This window comes from Mytilus galloprovincialis, chromosome 5 (assembly GCF_965363235.1).
Source record: "Mytilus galloprovincialis chromosome 5, xbMytGall1.hap1.1, whole genome shotgun sequence".
Taxonomy (NCBI): domain Eukaryota; kingdom Metazoa; phylum Mollusca; class Bivalvia; order Mytilida; family Mytilidae; genus Mytilus; species Mytilus galloprovincialis.
The window spans coordinates 13,072,956-13,088,028 of record NC_134842.1 but is presented as its reverse complement, the minus strand read 5'-3'; the positions used below and the strand labels follow the sequence as shown (position 1 = coordinate 13,088,028).

The 15,073-nt window shown below is 31.4% G+C and overlaps 1 protein-coding gene across 1 annotated transcript; it reads left to right on the top strand.

The window, feature by feature from the left end:
- Positions 1-81: 81 nt before the first annotated feature.
- Positions 82-12,347, top strand: LOC143075180 (actin-related protein 2/3 complex subunit 3-like). The gene is made up of 7 exons (XM_076250520.1): positions 82-169; positions 2,549-2,645; positions 3,674-3,750; positions 6,283-6,351; positions 9,278-9,404; positions 10,047-10,141; positions 11,608-12,347. The coding sequence occupies exons 1-7, from the start codon at positions 164-166 to the stop codon at positions 11,668-11,670; spliced, it is 534 nt and encodes a 177-aa protein (XP_076106635.1). The 5' UTR covers positions 82-163; the 3' UTR covers positions 11,671-12,347.
- The last annotated feature ends 2,726 nt before the right edge of the window (positions 12,348-15,073 follow it).

Sequence of the window (15,073 nt, the reverse complement as noted above, 5' to 3'; positions counted from 1 at the left end):
ATTATTATAAAAAATGCAGTTTGGTACCTTTATAGATTATTTCTCATGTAAAGGAAATATATTTGGATGTATTCCTTTACATTTTTTAAGTTATTTTTGTAGTTGTTTGAAGCGGCCTCTCAAGGAAGTGATTGGGGTGTAACAGAAACATTGGAAAAGGAAAATGCCAGTAAATAATTTGTCTTCATATCATATAGGATACTTTTTAATGAATTAAGTTTATATTTACTCGCATGTATTCTTTTTATCATAACATAGCATGCCCTATTTCTATCATTTGAGAGTGCAGTCTACATTGTATGTCAAACGGATGAGGAAGCCTTGTCCCGAAAGAAATTAAACAAGTGATAGAGAAGCCCTGTCAACAATAGGATAGTCTAGCTTCATTTGACAATCGAATTTAGTAAAGGATAGGGTAGCCTTGTCCTTTAAACCAAAATACAATTAGGATAGTCTGGCTTCGTTTGAAATACAACAATCAAGGATAGGGAACCTTGTTCTTTAATTAAAAGCTTTCGCGTCGATCCGGCCCCACGTCGATCCGGCCCAAGTCGATCCGTCCCACGTCGATCCGGCCCCACGTCGATCCGGCCCAAATGTAAAGTCGATCCGGCCCCAATAAAAAATATATTTATAAGGAATAAAAATAAAGATATATATTAAAGTAATTCATAAATGTTTATGCTTTTTATTATAATGTAAAGGTGTACGGTAAAAAACAAATAAAAAATATTTTCTTCAGATGAGTATAAAAACAACTAGGTTGATTATGTTTTTATTACAAGTTTTCAAGATTATTGGGTATAATTATATTAAAACAATTCAGACATCAACATTAATCAGCAGTAATTAGCGTTTTCTTTCAATTGACTGTGATCCTAACAAGTCTTTCATCTTGTGTAATAACAAATAGTTACATACACAACGGTACAAGCCGATCCCCAAGCTGATACATACAAACTTTGTTTTTCTTTTAAGTTCTCAAAATTATCTCTATACCTTTGTAATTTGGTTTGTGAGAATAAAGATAAAGATATATATATATAGAAATGTTGTTTGATTTGCCGAATCCTATCTATAAAAGAGAAGACATGGAAGTAATTAAGTAATTATTGAAATGACAGTCTAATAAATTCTTCAATAAAAAAAAATATACGAAACTGTTATTAAATATTGTCATCTGCTATAGCGATTCTTCTCTGTTATATGTACTCAACATTTCCTTTCTTGCAATAAAGAATAATGGATACTCATATAACTTGTGTTTTTTCTACACACAACTATTCAAAATACTGTCAAATTTATGAAAATATATCGATATAGGAAGATGTGGTGTGATTGCAAATTCCATTTATACTGTGTCACAATTTCCTCCAAGATCGATATAGTTATTTCTTATTTTATTATGGGGCCGGATCGACTTGGGGCCGGATCGACGTGGGCCGGATCGACTTGGGACGGATCGACTTTGGGCCGGATTGACTTGGGGCCGGATCGGTTTGGGGCCGGAACGACCGGATACCAATTAAAAATAGAACAAAATAAAGTACTTCAAACAAAATTGGTGTAAGGAAGCCTTATGCAATTTCCTCAGCCAGGTAAAAAAAAATAATAGGGAAGCCCTAGTTTTATTAATTAAAAAGTATGGCATCCTCAACTAGAAAAGGCAGTACAACATGTCCCAAATCGTCACAAAAAATAAGTCAAGACGAGGAGGAAGCATGGACATGTGCTAAATGTACCAAAATCTTCAAAGAGCCAGAGGCTCAGCTTATGGAATGCCAAAGGTGTGAGGAACATTTTTGCACAACCTGTCTTAAGAAAACAAAAGCGGAATACAGCATGTTATGTAAAACAGATGCAATGTGGTTTTGTGGAAAATGCAGGATAGTCATGGAACAACATGCAGTTACCGATATTGAGATAGAAAAAAAGGTGCAAACAGATAATGGAGAGTTATGAGAAAAGAATTACATCACTTGAAAAAACAGTTGAAAATAAATGTGACGAGGATAACTAAAGTCAAGCAGATTGTTTCTGAGGAAATAAAGAACTGCAATGAGTAAATGAGTAGTTATTGTTGCAAACTTCATTAGAAATTTGAATTGAGATTATTTTTGGCATATGGGAAAGAGGGAGGTGAAAAAAAAATTTCTTTAAACATTTTTTTTTAGGGGATTAATATTCAACAGCATAGTGAATTGCTCAAAAGCAAAAAAAAATTGAGTTCATTAGACCACATTCATTCTCTGTCAGCTATTTAATCTTAATCCAAATTCAGAGCTGTATCCAGCTTGAATGTTGTGTCCATACTTGCCCCAACTGATCTGAGTTTGAGATCTGCGATCGTATAAAGCTGTACCCTGCGGAGTATCTGGTTTTCTTTGTGACTATAGTTATAGCCTTCACTGACAGTAGGGGGTACCAATCTTGAGCAATAGCTTACAGTTCAAGTTCTAGTTGGGATAGCAAGGAAGATTAGATGTAGATATAGGGTGCCTGCCTTGTGAAAGTGTATATTAAAACACTGTGTTATTGTATTTTACAGGCTTATCACTCACAGTTTACAAACCCTCCTAAACTTATAGGAAATGTAGCATTGGTGCCACTAAGAACAAGTTACAAAGGACCAGCACCAAAAGACAGTATGTATAAAAACATACGAATGTAAATTTACAAAGCAGTCATTTAACACAATAAGTCACTTTTATATTTTTAAGAAGACATCATTATCAAATATGACCTTATTTAGTTTCACTACTTAGATATATGAATTATGGGGTTGACAAAATTTTATCATTTCATCAGAACTTTAATTCTAGGATTACTTCAGTTTACTTTATAATTATATCATGTATATGAATTCAACTGTATTAGTAAGTACTAAAATTCATAAATTTTAGTTTTTCTTTTCCGTTTCTGTCAATATTAGACTATATATTTAATATAAAAGTCAGTCTTCAGTGGCTGAACCTTTTTCACATATTTCATCAATTCTACACATACATGACATACATGTAAACAACATCAAATCTCAATTTAAAAGTGCTTTTATATTATCAAATTATGTCATTTACACGTACCTAATCAGACTTAGACATGTATACAAACACCACATTAAGTTTTTTCAATATATTCTTGATATGTCATTTATATACAGATAAAAAAATCTATTGATTTGCAAATTTAGTAATTTAACATGCACTATAGAATTCAGACATAAGACGATTTACAAAATAAACAAATTGAATGATGTTTTCATCTGTATATAAAAAAAGAAGATGTGGTATGATTGCCAATGAGACAACTGTCCACAAGAGACCAAAATGACACAGACATTAACAACTATAGGTCACCATACGGCCTTCAACAATGAGCAAAGCCCATAACGCATAGTCAGCTATAAAAGGCTTCAATAAGACAATGTAAAACAATTCAAACGAGAAAACTAACGGCCTTATTTATATAAAAAAAATGAATGAAAAACAAATATATAACACATAAATAACGACAACCACTGAATTACAGGCTCCTGACTTGGGACAGGCACATACATAAGTAATGTGGCGGTGTTAAACATGTTAAGCAGGATCCCAAATCTTCCCTAACCTGGGACAGTGGTATAACAGTACAACATAAGAACGAACTTTAAAAATCTGTATGTTTATTTCAGGTAGTGACTCAGACATTATAGATGAAGCTATTTATTATTTCAAGGCCAATATATTTTTTAGAAATTATGAAATCAAGGTGAGAATTGCTATGTAGAAAAGATTGTTTTCTTTAAAACTAAATAAGTGTTTTTGTTTTGTTTTTCAAGTAACATAGCAGTTTGGTCACAGGGATTGATGTTATGGATTATTTTATTTTGTTGATAGGGAGGGTTGAAATATAATTTCCACCACTGCAACAAGTGGTAGAACCTTTTTCTCTGGTAAATGTTATCATTTCTTTTCAAAGATTTGCAGAAACTTGTGTTCCTTATATGTGACGTCACCAATAATGGTCACCTTTTTCAATAAGAGATACTTCTATCAACTGGCTATCTTTGTCTATCATCCTTCGTTTAATCATTGATTTAACCAATCATTAACTGGAGAAAACATTTGGCCAATGAAAACTCAACTTATCCCCAATTATAATAAGATTCTGAATTTTATTACCAGCCATATTTTTAGAAATGACAACTTTTTGTCTGTTCTCAAAAAAGCATGTTGGAAAGACTTAGGCATGGTGTATTAATTTGTGATTAGGTTGGTTTAAGGGAACTACCATTGATAATTCTGAGATATTTGGTGTACAATCGTATAATTCTGAGATATTTGGTGTACAATCATATAATTCTGAGATATTTGGTGTACAATCGTATAAGGACTTGTGCATCTCATTTCCATGTAGATTATTTTAGCTTAATAATGATTCTGATAAGGTCAGTGAAGATGAATCACATATGGTATTTGGCTAATTGTTTCCATGTAGAATGTTTAGCTCTTCATTTTCAGTCTTAGTTCATTAAACTTAAATCTTTTGCTTAGTTAATAGTTATAATGTTAAAGTTTGTGATAATCATGATAATGTCATTTTAAGTTGATGGACTTGTGTTAAGGCAATGATATTAACTTACATGTAGGTGTTATTATAAAGGGCATACAATACAGTTTCGATCATGTTGATCCCTTAATGATTTTTTTTTTTACGAAAATTTGCATACTAGGTATTTTTCACCTAGGCAATTCAAATATGTAATATAAAATATACCTTCATGTGCTACTCTTAGAGATAAAAGGGGTCAAAATTTTAGACATTTACTCAAAATTTCAGTTCTTTGGATAGACATACCTCACTTTTATATTTCAACAGATAAACACAAGTGGGATTTCCAGAAATATGTTCTTAATATGTACAACAGTTCTTCTAAAGTTATAAATTTCAGGATTTCAGGAAATAAAAGCATGAAAAGGCATTTTTTGCGGTATATTTATCAAATTTTATTTTTTTTTCAATATTGACTTTTTTATTATAATTGGTACAAACGATCTTCATACATAATGCCACTTTGAAAAAGAGGGGTCCATGTACTCGTTTAAAGTGAAATCAGTTTGAATGATAAAAATCAGTCGCAAAAATAACATTTTATGTTAGCAACATCATTACCTCCCCTGTAACTGTAGCATATGGCCTTAAATACCAAATAGATTATTATTTTTGTATTAGCATGGTATTTCAAGTGTCAATGCATGATAATGCCCTATTATTAAGTTCGTAAAATTCAGAAATAGAAAAGTGTCATAGACCAGCCATGTAACATCCTCCACATGTTTACAAGACATTATATAATTAGCTTCTAACCCATCAGTATTTATTTTTTTGAAACTTATGTATATTTTCATTAGGATTTTTTTTCATATTAATATTTAGATATACCCTTTTTAGTAAAACTGTGGCTCTTGTCTAATTTGCAAAAAAAAACTTTATGAAAAGTGTCATTATACATTTATAGATCAAGCCAAGCATTAAAAATTAATATTTCTTCCAAATTGAACTAAAAATTATAGATGAAATGTTTAGTGTATAGGTTGTTCAAAGAATTAATATACATGTACACTGTACAAATGCTGTAGCTATTATGGGAAAAAAAACAAGAATAAATATTTAGAAAATTTAACTGAGAAAATTGTGTTATGGAATTAGGCAAAAATCTTATGAAAAACTTATCTTAGTAGTTTTTATCAACATTCAGCAAAGTTTTATAATTAGAAAACAGGTGAACTAATAATTGTTATTATCGAAGGCTCTAACATTGTCTTAAGATGTTAACTTTCTTGTGTTTGGCAAGCTATGTCATGGAATGGAAACATCTTTTCATCAATTCAAAAAATTGATACAAACATGGGATCCAAGTAACAGCTCATGCCACTGCAGTGCATGCATATAGTGTTTATGCCTGTTTCATTTTACTTTTATTTTTTGTGTGACTATATGATTTGTGCAATCTTATTATTAACTTGTGCTATGTTTTAAGTGTACTATGCTTTTAACTTATATATGTCATTTATGGTATCTTACTATGCATTATATGTTTAAAATTGTGTTGTTTTCATGACTTTTGTATGTGTGTATTGTATTGTGTGTGTGTGTGTATTGTATTTTGTGATTAAGTCGATTTGAAAAGCTCACTAGAGCTTGTGTTTATGTAGTTTATTGAATATCGACTCTAAATAAAACTTTGAATCTTGAATCATGAACAATTAACAAATTTTGGCTTCATTTTATACTTTTCAGAGTGAGGCTGATAGAACACTTATTTACATAACACTGTATGTAACAGAATGTTTGAAGAAAATGCAGAGAGTAAGTTATTAAAACTTTTATATATACATCTCAGACTATAACAGCATGTCTGAAGTAAACACAAAGAATAAACATAATTTTATCAGAAAATTAGACAGATAAAATTGAGAATGGAAATGGGGAATTTGTCAAAGAGACAACAACCTGGCCAAACAACACTTTACAGAAAACAGCTGAAGGCCACCAATGGTCTTCAACACAGCGAGAAAATCCGCACCCAGAGGCATGCTTCAGCTGACCCCTTAACAAAATGTTTACTTTATCATGGACGTTTTTATTAACTATGAATTATACTGTGAAAGTACTTTAATTCGTGGGTATCAATTTTCGTGGTTTGGGCAATATTTACATGTTCGTGGGTTTTAAAATTTGTGGATTTCAGTTTTTAAAAGAAAAAATGAAAATTTGAAGCCGCTAGAAAGTAAGGGTCTGGATTGAAGGAAATTTCAATATAACATTGACCCAAGTTTATTGTTGTGTCAACACTAATTTACCCAAGATAAAGTTATCAACAGATTAAAGACCAACAGAGGTGTTAATTAGGCCATAAACATGTCACCTAAAGAAAACAGAAACGTAAACAAATTAACTTGGACTATTAATGTATCTTTAATTGTCAAATAATTTGTATCAAAATCAAGCCCAGCATGAAATTATTATTTCCCATATGTACGAGAACTATGAGGATATAAAATGAACACTTTATCATACTAGCATATCAACACCGGGAAATTGACTTTGAAGTTGTGGAGAGTATAATGTTTTTGACCCGTCCGTCCCTCGGTTAGTCCGTCCATCAGTCCTGTTTCTTGTCATCGCAACTCCTCTCAAACCACACAACAGAATTTCACGAAATCTTTTTAGATGGAAATGACATATTATGTAGATATGCATGTCGACAGGAAATTATGATTCAATTTTTTTTCTAGGAGTTTCGCCCCTTTGAACTTATTTGCCTCAATGTACTACTGCAACAGTTTGTCATCGCAACTCCTCTGAAACTACACAACAGAATTTCATGAAACCTTTTAAGATAATAAGGACATACTATGTAGATGTGCATATCGACAGGAAATTATGATTCAATTTTTTTCTAGGAGTTACATCTCTTTGAACTTATTTGCTTAAGGTACTACTTCAACAGTTTGTCATCTCAATTAACTCCTCTGAAACCATACAACAGAATTTCATGAAACTTTGTAGTTAATAAGGACAAACTACGTAGATGTGAATATTGACAGGAAATTACGATTCATTTGTTTTTCTAGGAGTTACGCCCCTTTGAACTTATTTGCTTCAATGTACTTCTGCAACAGTTTGTCATCTCAACTCCTCTGAAACCACATGACAGAATTTCATGAAATTTTGTAGATAATAAGGACATACTATGTAGATGTGCATATTGACAGGAAATTATTATTCAATATTTTTTCTTATACAATTTTTTTCTTACACTTATTTAATTTCTCCAATGACAATGTGGGGACGTGGGGTATGTGAGTGTGCTCACTAAGGTTCTAATTCATAGTGCGTTTTCCCTGTGACTACTATCAGTATTCTTGGATTTGGCGTTATCCACTATATTCTCTAAATCATATCAGTAGTCAAACCTACATGGGGATTTTTTCAATGTCTTGATTTAGACAATGGTTGTTTTATTTCGTTGGACACTTAAATTCGTGGATAAAGTCATCCACGAAAATTGGTACCCCACGAATAAAAATACTTTCACAGTATAAAAAAACTAAAATTAAAATCATACAAGACTAACAATGCCATAAGGCTCCTGACTTGGGACATCCACCAAAAAAACAGAGGATTAAACATCTTTTTGTGAGATCTCAACCCTACCCTTATACCTCTAGCCAATGTAGAAAAAACATTTAGATGCACATCTAATCTACAATACAAAAATACCAGATAATAGCTCAGTTTTGATTGACACAATTTAAGCAAGGTTTACTTCCTTTTTGTCACAATGTTGGAGGTAAAATGTGCACAAATTTCTTCATAAATCGGTCAAATTCTTCTTGATATAATGACAGTTAGACTTCAGAAAATATTTTTTCTAAACAATTGTAATTAGCTGAAGTTTTACTTGATTTAATACTAAAATCTTATAAGAATCTTTTATCAGAAGGATAAAAATTCAGAAGACTTTTTTTAAGGCCCATGGTGCCCCCACACAATTTTATAGAAAAAAATGTTGAAATTGCAAAAACAGTTCTGCACACTATCACCCCTGTATTAGCATGAAAAGTGTTTTCCAATTACGTCACAGTCTTTAAAATATATGTATGATATACCGGTGTATGTCCCACAACTATTCTTATTCATTCTCACAGCAACTATTATTTCTTGTGGCTGCAAAGTTTGGTTTTAGAATATGTATGCAAAAAAAATTGCATTATCATCATGATCATAATGAACTCAAAAATTTTAAAACACAAAAAGATATAGTCACATTTTCGTTGTGAACCTTGGCATTTAGTTTAACAAATCTTTCACAGTATGAAATGTGATATGTCTATAATATATTGTTAATTGTGCTAATAGAACCATAGAAAGCCTTTATAGTTTTGAATGTCAAATCTTTCAGTAGGGATTGTAAGAGAAAACAAATATAGCCAAAAATGGGAAAAAAATCTCACAAATCTTTTGGAACAAATAAAGTCTACATTTAAACAGAAGTTATGGAAATAGATTTATGAATAAAATTGAGAATGGAAATGGGGTATGTGTCAAAGAGACAACAACCCAACCAATAGGCAGACAACATGAATTCATGTATTTACCAAACCAAGTCCTCTATGCATGTCTTTTAAGAATAATTATGAATCCATAACTAACAATATTTCATTCTGTGATATGACTGACTTCTTATCATGGCTTTAAAATAACAACTATGTTTTGTATATATTTACAGTGTAATTCCAAAAACGATGCACAGAAGGAAATGTATACTCTAGCATTAAAGAATTTCCCCATTCCTGGAGAAAGTGGTTTTCCATTAAATGCAATGTTTGCTAAACCTAAAAGTAGAGCTGAAGAAGGTAGGTAACATGATTGTGTTATTTTGGCTCGTTACCTGTAGATCTACACACAGTGGTAAAATGGAATGAGTGAGAGTTTTTTTGCTCAGTGTTGTAGACCTCATTGTGATTTTGAGATCAAGAACAGCAATGAAAGTGCTTATTGTGTTTTTTTGCTGAGCATAATGATTATGGCATTCTTTTGATTTTTTGTCATGAATGAATACCTCTTATATTTCTTTTCAAGTATTTCTCTTTTCAAACAGCAAATAAAGATGATTCGGAAAACACACTGAACATCATTCATTAGGTTCTTTATAGTTTTATGTAGTTATTTCTGTATTATTCTTTCAGAATATCTAGATTTAGGATGTACCAATATATTTGTTATTTATAATGTGGAGGTCAGTTAAAAAGTGAGGAGATTTTATAAATATTTCTTTGCATGGAATCAGTGAAGAGATATATGTGTATTTTTCTTTCGTTGTTCATCAAATGATACCTAATTTGATATAATTTCAAATGTTGTTTGTTTTTTGTTTTTTTTGTTGCTTCAAAATATGAGTTAAGAAACGAACATGTCAACAGCTTCATCTTCCAAAAAAAGAAATTGACTGCTAAATATATTTTAACATTTGATTTTATTTTCTTCTCTGATTACAGATACCATGAGGAACTACTTTTTACAGATTAGACAAGAAACTGGATTAAGGATGTGTGAAAAAGTATTTGATGCAGCTACCGATAAACCTAGCAAGGTATTTTATAATTATCAAAACAAAAATTAAACAAATAATTGGAGGGTATTTCATTACCTTTCGTTGTCATGAACAAAGAAAAATAATGTGATGATAAAATTGCCTCCAGAAACCAAGACATGAAGGTAAGCAATTATAGCTCACAATTCAGCCTTCAACAATGAGCAAAGCCATACTGTATTGTTAGCAATAAAGGCCAAGCTTGAATAAATGTGTAGAATTTCATACACAAAAAAAATGGATAGTGGTTAAAAAACAATTATGTGTTGGAATTTTAAATAATTTAAGAGAAAGATAGAAATTTTGTCAAGTTGACATAATTAGCAGCTTTGCTTTGATCTGCTATTTATTCTTTATTAGTATAGTATGCTATGGGGAAAAAAAATATCTTTATCAACTAAAATCATCTTTAAAAGGGATGTTTTTAGAATAAATGTACCATAGGCACCCAATAATAATTTTATGTTATTCAAAAAATCGATAAAATGGATAATATACATTTTAAAGAGTTCCAGAAACATTGTATCCCATATTTCTAAAAATGCTTTTTAAAACATTTAGATCTATTTTGTCATGAAATATGGTAAAAATATGATTTCCATTTATTTGACAATGTGCACTTATGGCAAGTTATCAATCATTCTATTAGTAATATTGAATGATCAAGCATGTCAACATTTTCAAGGGAGTAGGTCCGGTAATGGCCGATTTTGGCCTCAAATTTCACTTACAAAAGATTTTGGACACTTAAGTGTCTATTTCAGTTGATTCAATTAGTATATATGAAAGATGTTAAAAATGCTCTGATTCAAGCTTAAATATGAAAAATCTATCAAATATGACAAAAAATGTAACTTTTCAGATGGTTTTTGTCAAAAAATGAAAGTGGCCGCATCCATGTTCATCCTCAGTCTGTATATATGTTATGTATTATCATCATATACAAATTAAATTTCAATATTAAGAATGAACACAAATGTGGCCACTTTCATTTAGGACAGAAACGGTCTAAAATTTAACTGAAATCCTATAATTGTGAAGATTTTAGTAATTTAGCATGACTTAATGATGCTAGTACCCGATATAAGTGCATTGTATTATCAAAAACAGCCCATATTTATGTAGCAGAATCATTCTACTTTCCAATAAATAACTAAAAGTTTACATTTTAACAATTTCATAAAACTGCCATATTTTGGGGCCAAAAAGGGGTCTTACTGGACCTACTGCTTTCAAAATTCTATGGATTATATATATTACAAAGGGAACTTACTCATCTGTTTTTACTTTAAATTCAGAGCAGTAAATTATAAACATAATGCTTATCCAATTTTCATAGAATTTTTGGTTGTGCTATCAGTTAATAGTTTCATAGAAACAAAAGCTAGAATTTTCAATTGCTGGTTTTCTGCAAATTTTACTGTTTATGTTAATTGAAATGACATGTGGATTTAATTTTATTTCAGTGGTGGTTATGCTTTTCCAAGCGAAAGTTCATGGACAAGAGTTTATCAGCACCTGGACAATAGGAAGACAATTATAGCAATTATTGGAATATTTTACGTTATTTTAACAGAATGCTTTTATGTCATTTTATTACAAAAAAAATATCACTTACTGATACAAACTTTAAAAAAATTATAATGTCTTCTGTAAAGAAAAACTTGTTCAATGAATCCATGTACTCTACATTGTGAAAAGGTGTTTTTATTGAATAGTTATAAACATTGATTTAAGCAGTGTTAAATAATGTAGTTGAAATGTCAAGCAGGAAATTGATAAATCACTGACATAATATACATGTGATTGAAAGACGGTAACTAACTTCAAAATGGTGCTTGTAAAAATTGTACATACCATCTAGCTAACCTGTATGAATTTATTATTAATTTTATCATTATACCATTCTTTAGGAGTGATCTTTATGGACTTAATTCCAGCTGGAAATGAAATCTTGGTTTAAAAGTATTGATAAACACAGTTATTACCCACCAATTTTATTGTATTTTCAATTTCAATTTTGGTTATTAAATGGGTAAAACCTCAAAATAAGGGAAAAGTTTTTCATACATGCTTAAAAAAAAGTTGTTAAAATGCATTGAAATGAAATCATGACCATGGGAACATATATTGATATGCATGTACTTGTATGTGTATATTTATCACATAAATGATATTTATTATTATAAATAAATTTTATACAATTTGTCCTTGTTGTCTGTTGTGATGAGTATCTAATTTTATATCAGAATGAGTAGTGCAATAATACTAGACCTTATTTGCTGTCACGAGATATCAGTTATTTTTATTTAGTGATCAGAGTCAATACAAGATTTCTTCTCTTATATGACATTTATGTTGTAACCTTTTCCTAAATCATTTATTTAACTTTATAAGACTTCACTGATAGGTATATCAGCTACACAAGTTGTGTATACTTATTTAATTAACTATGCATTATCATATTTGTGAAATTGTGTCTCTAACAGTCTAAAGTAAACATACGTACTGTCTTGTTAGCATTCATACCACATCTTCTTATTTTTATAAAAACTGTTGTCAACAAATTTTATTTGATAAATGTTTTAATATGCAAAGGGCAACAACTGTAGTAAAAATTATTCTGTCTTACAAAAATTTGTATTCTGATATGCTATTTGTCATCATTTGATCCGATTACAAATTGTATACAGGTATTTATTTATATATTTCAAAGTTTATAGGTTGGGATGTTGTCCACATGACACATCATGATTCAAATTTTAATTCTACTTTATATGAGAAATTATCTCATTTTAATAGATTAGAATTTAATGGTAAATCAAGAATGTCAAAATAGCAAGATTCCCTGCTTATGTCATCACATTTCCATGGTTCACTGAATAGTTATTAAAGGTACCAGGATTATAATTTAGTACACCAGACGCGCGTTTGGTCTACATAAGAATCATCAGTGACGCTCAGATCAAAATAGTTTTAAAGCCAAACAAGTACAAAGTTGAAGAGTATTGAGGAACCAAAATTGAACTATTTGGTATGTCAAAATTCTTATTTTGTAAATAATATGTAAAGGTCACATCATAAATAACCTGTCTCAACTGGATTGATCACAACATGGTAAACTGTCTGTACCAAAAACCTTTCATCTGATACAGGTTGGCCTAACCAACCAAGGGATGCACAGACAGAGGAAACAATACCCTGCTATCTTAAGCTGGGCATAATAATGAACCTTATATTACTAAACAAACATCTTGGTTTACATGGGAAAAGTTATTCTTATAATTGTAAAATTACCAAAGATCAACAAAACAATTTTTGACCTACTAAAGTTCTGCATACGAAGTATTTTCATAGGTAAACTATGCAACAAAAAGTCTGAAATAAAAAAGACTTAAATTACCAAACACTGAATAGGATTTCAGAATAATAACTCTGAGTAGAAGAGAGGTGAATGAGACCAGAAATAGGATTAGGATATGTGTTTTCCCAGACTGTAAATACCTTGTGAGGGAGTATGTTAAAATCCAAACTCAAAGCAATGGTCTCTTACAAAGAATGTTATCTTCATTTTATCATAACGTAATAATTGCCACTAGATGTTAAGCACCCATCTATTAATCAATTGTCCAAATACAAATGTACTTGACCTTACAGTTTCAAAGAAGGAACTTGTAAGTTTTCCAATTTGTAACATATTTTTGGTTCCTGGCAGCATTTACAAGACTACTATAAAACTGTAATACATTTAGAATGCCACTGTTTTGAACCTTCTATTTGTTCGACATTTGTTTTAATTTTAAGAATAGGTTGCTTTGGAACAATGAATTGTCACTGTTTTTGGTGGGGTCAGACACCATTTACCAGTTTGCTATAAGACTGCAGTCCTCAATTAAAAGACTTGAATTTCTAAATTGTTCAACCAGAACAAATAGTGTTAGTGTTTAACTTGGAGCTACCATAGCTTTATCATTGGAGCCAGGTTTGATTGGTGAGAAAACATCCATATCTGGAAAGACATCACAACCTTAGTAAAAAACAAATTGAATTCCTTGATCTTTAAGTATAATGCAGCTGTAAAAGAGCTAGTTCACAACTAACAATCTAAGAGTTGACAGACAAGTGATTATTGTAGAAGAACTACTGGGGTACTTTGAACACTCTTCCAACAAATCCAAAATAACAAACTGCTTTAATTTGCCACCAAGTCCCTAGTTAAAAGCAACTTTGACTGCTTGGCCACCAAGTCTGATTACAAAAAATTTGACTGCTGGGCCACCATGTTGCAAATTACAACCTTCTTTGACCACTCCGCCACCAAGTCCGCAATTACAAAATACTTTGAATGCTTGACCACTTAGTCCCCAATTACAAAATAACTTGGCCACCAAGTCCCCCAAATACAAACTACCTTGACCACTCTGCCAATAAGTCCCCAAAATACAAACTACTGTGACCACTCTGCCACCAAGTCCCCAAATACAAACTACCTTGACCAGTTGGCCACTAAGTCCCTAATTACAAACTACTTTGACCACTTGGCCACCAATTCCCCTGAATACAAACTAATTTGACCACTCTGCCACCAAGGCCCCCAAATACAAACTACTTTAACCACTCTGCCACCAAGTCCCCAAAATACAAACTACCATGACCAGTTGGCCACCAAGTCACCAGATACAAACTACTTTGACCACTCTGCCACTGTCCCCAAATAGGAACTACTTTGACCACTCTGCCACTGTCCCCAAATAGGAACTACTTTGACCCCTTGGCCACTAAGTCCCTGGTTACAAACTACCTTGACCAGTTGGTCACCAAGTCCCCCAAATTTAAACTATTTTAAACACTCTGCCATAAAATCCCTAAATACAAACTACCTTGACTAGTTGGCCACCTAGTCCCCAAATACAAACCAATTAGACCACTCTG

What these genes read in the sequence shown, in the direction of transcription:
- LOC143075180 (XM_076250520.1), top strand. An exon ending in TAAAAGTAGAGCTGAAGAAG is followed by an intron (nt 9,405 to 10,046) that starts GTAGGTAACATG and finishes CTCTGATTACAG; the next exon opens with ATACCATGAGGAACTACTTT. An exon ending in CTACCGATAAACCTAGCAAG is followed by an intron (nt 10,142 to 11,607) that starts GTATTTTATAAT and finishes ATTTTATTTCAG; the next exon opens with TGGTGGTTATGCTTTTCCAA.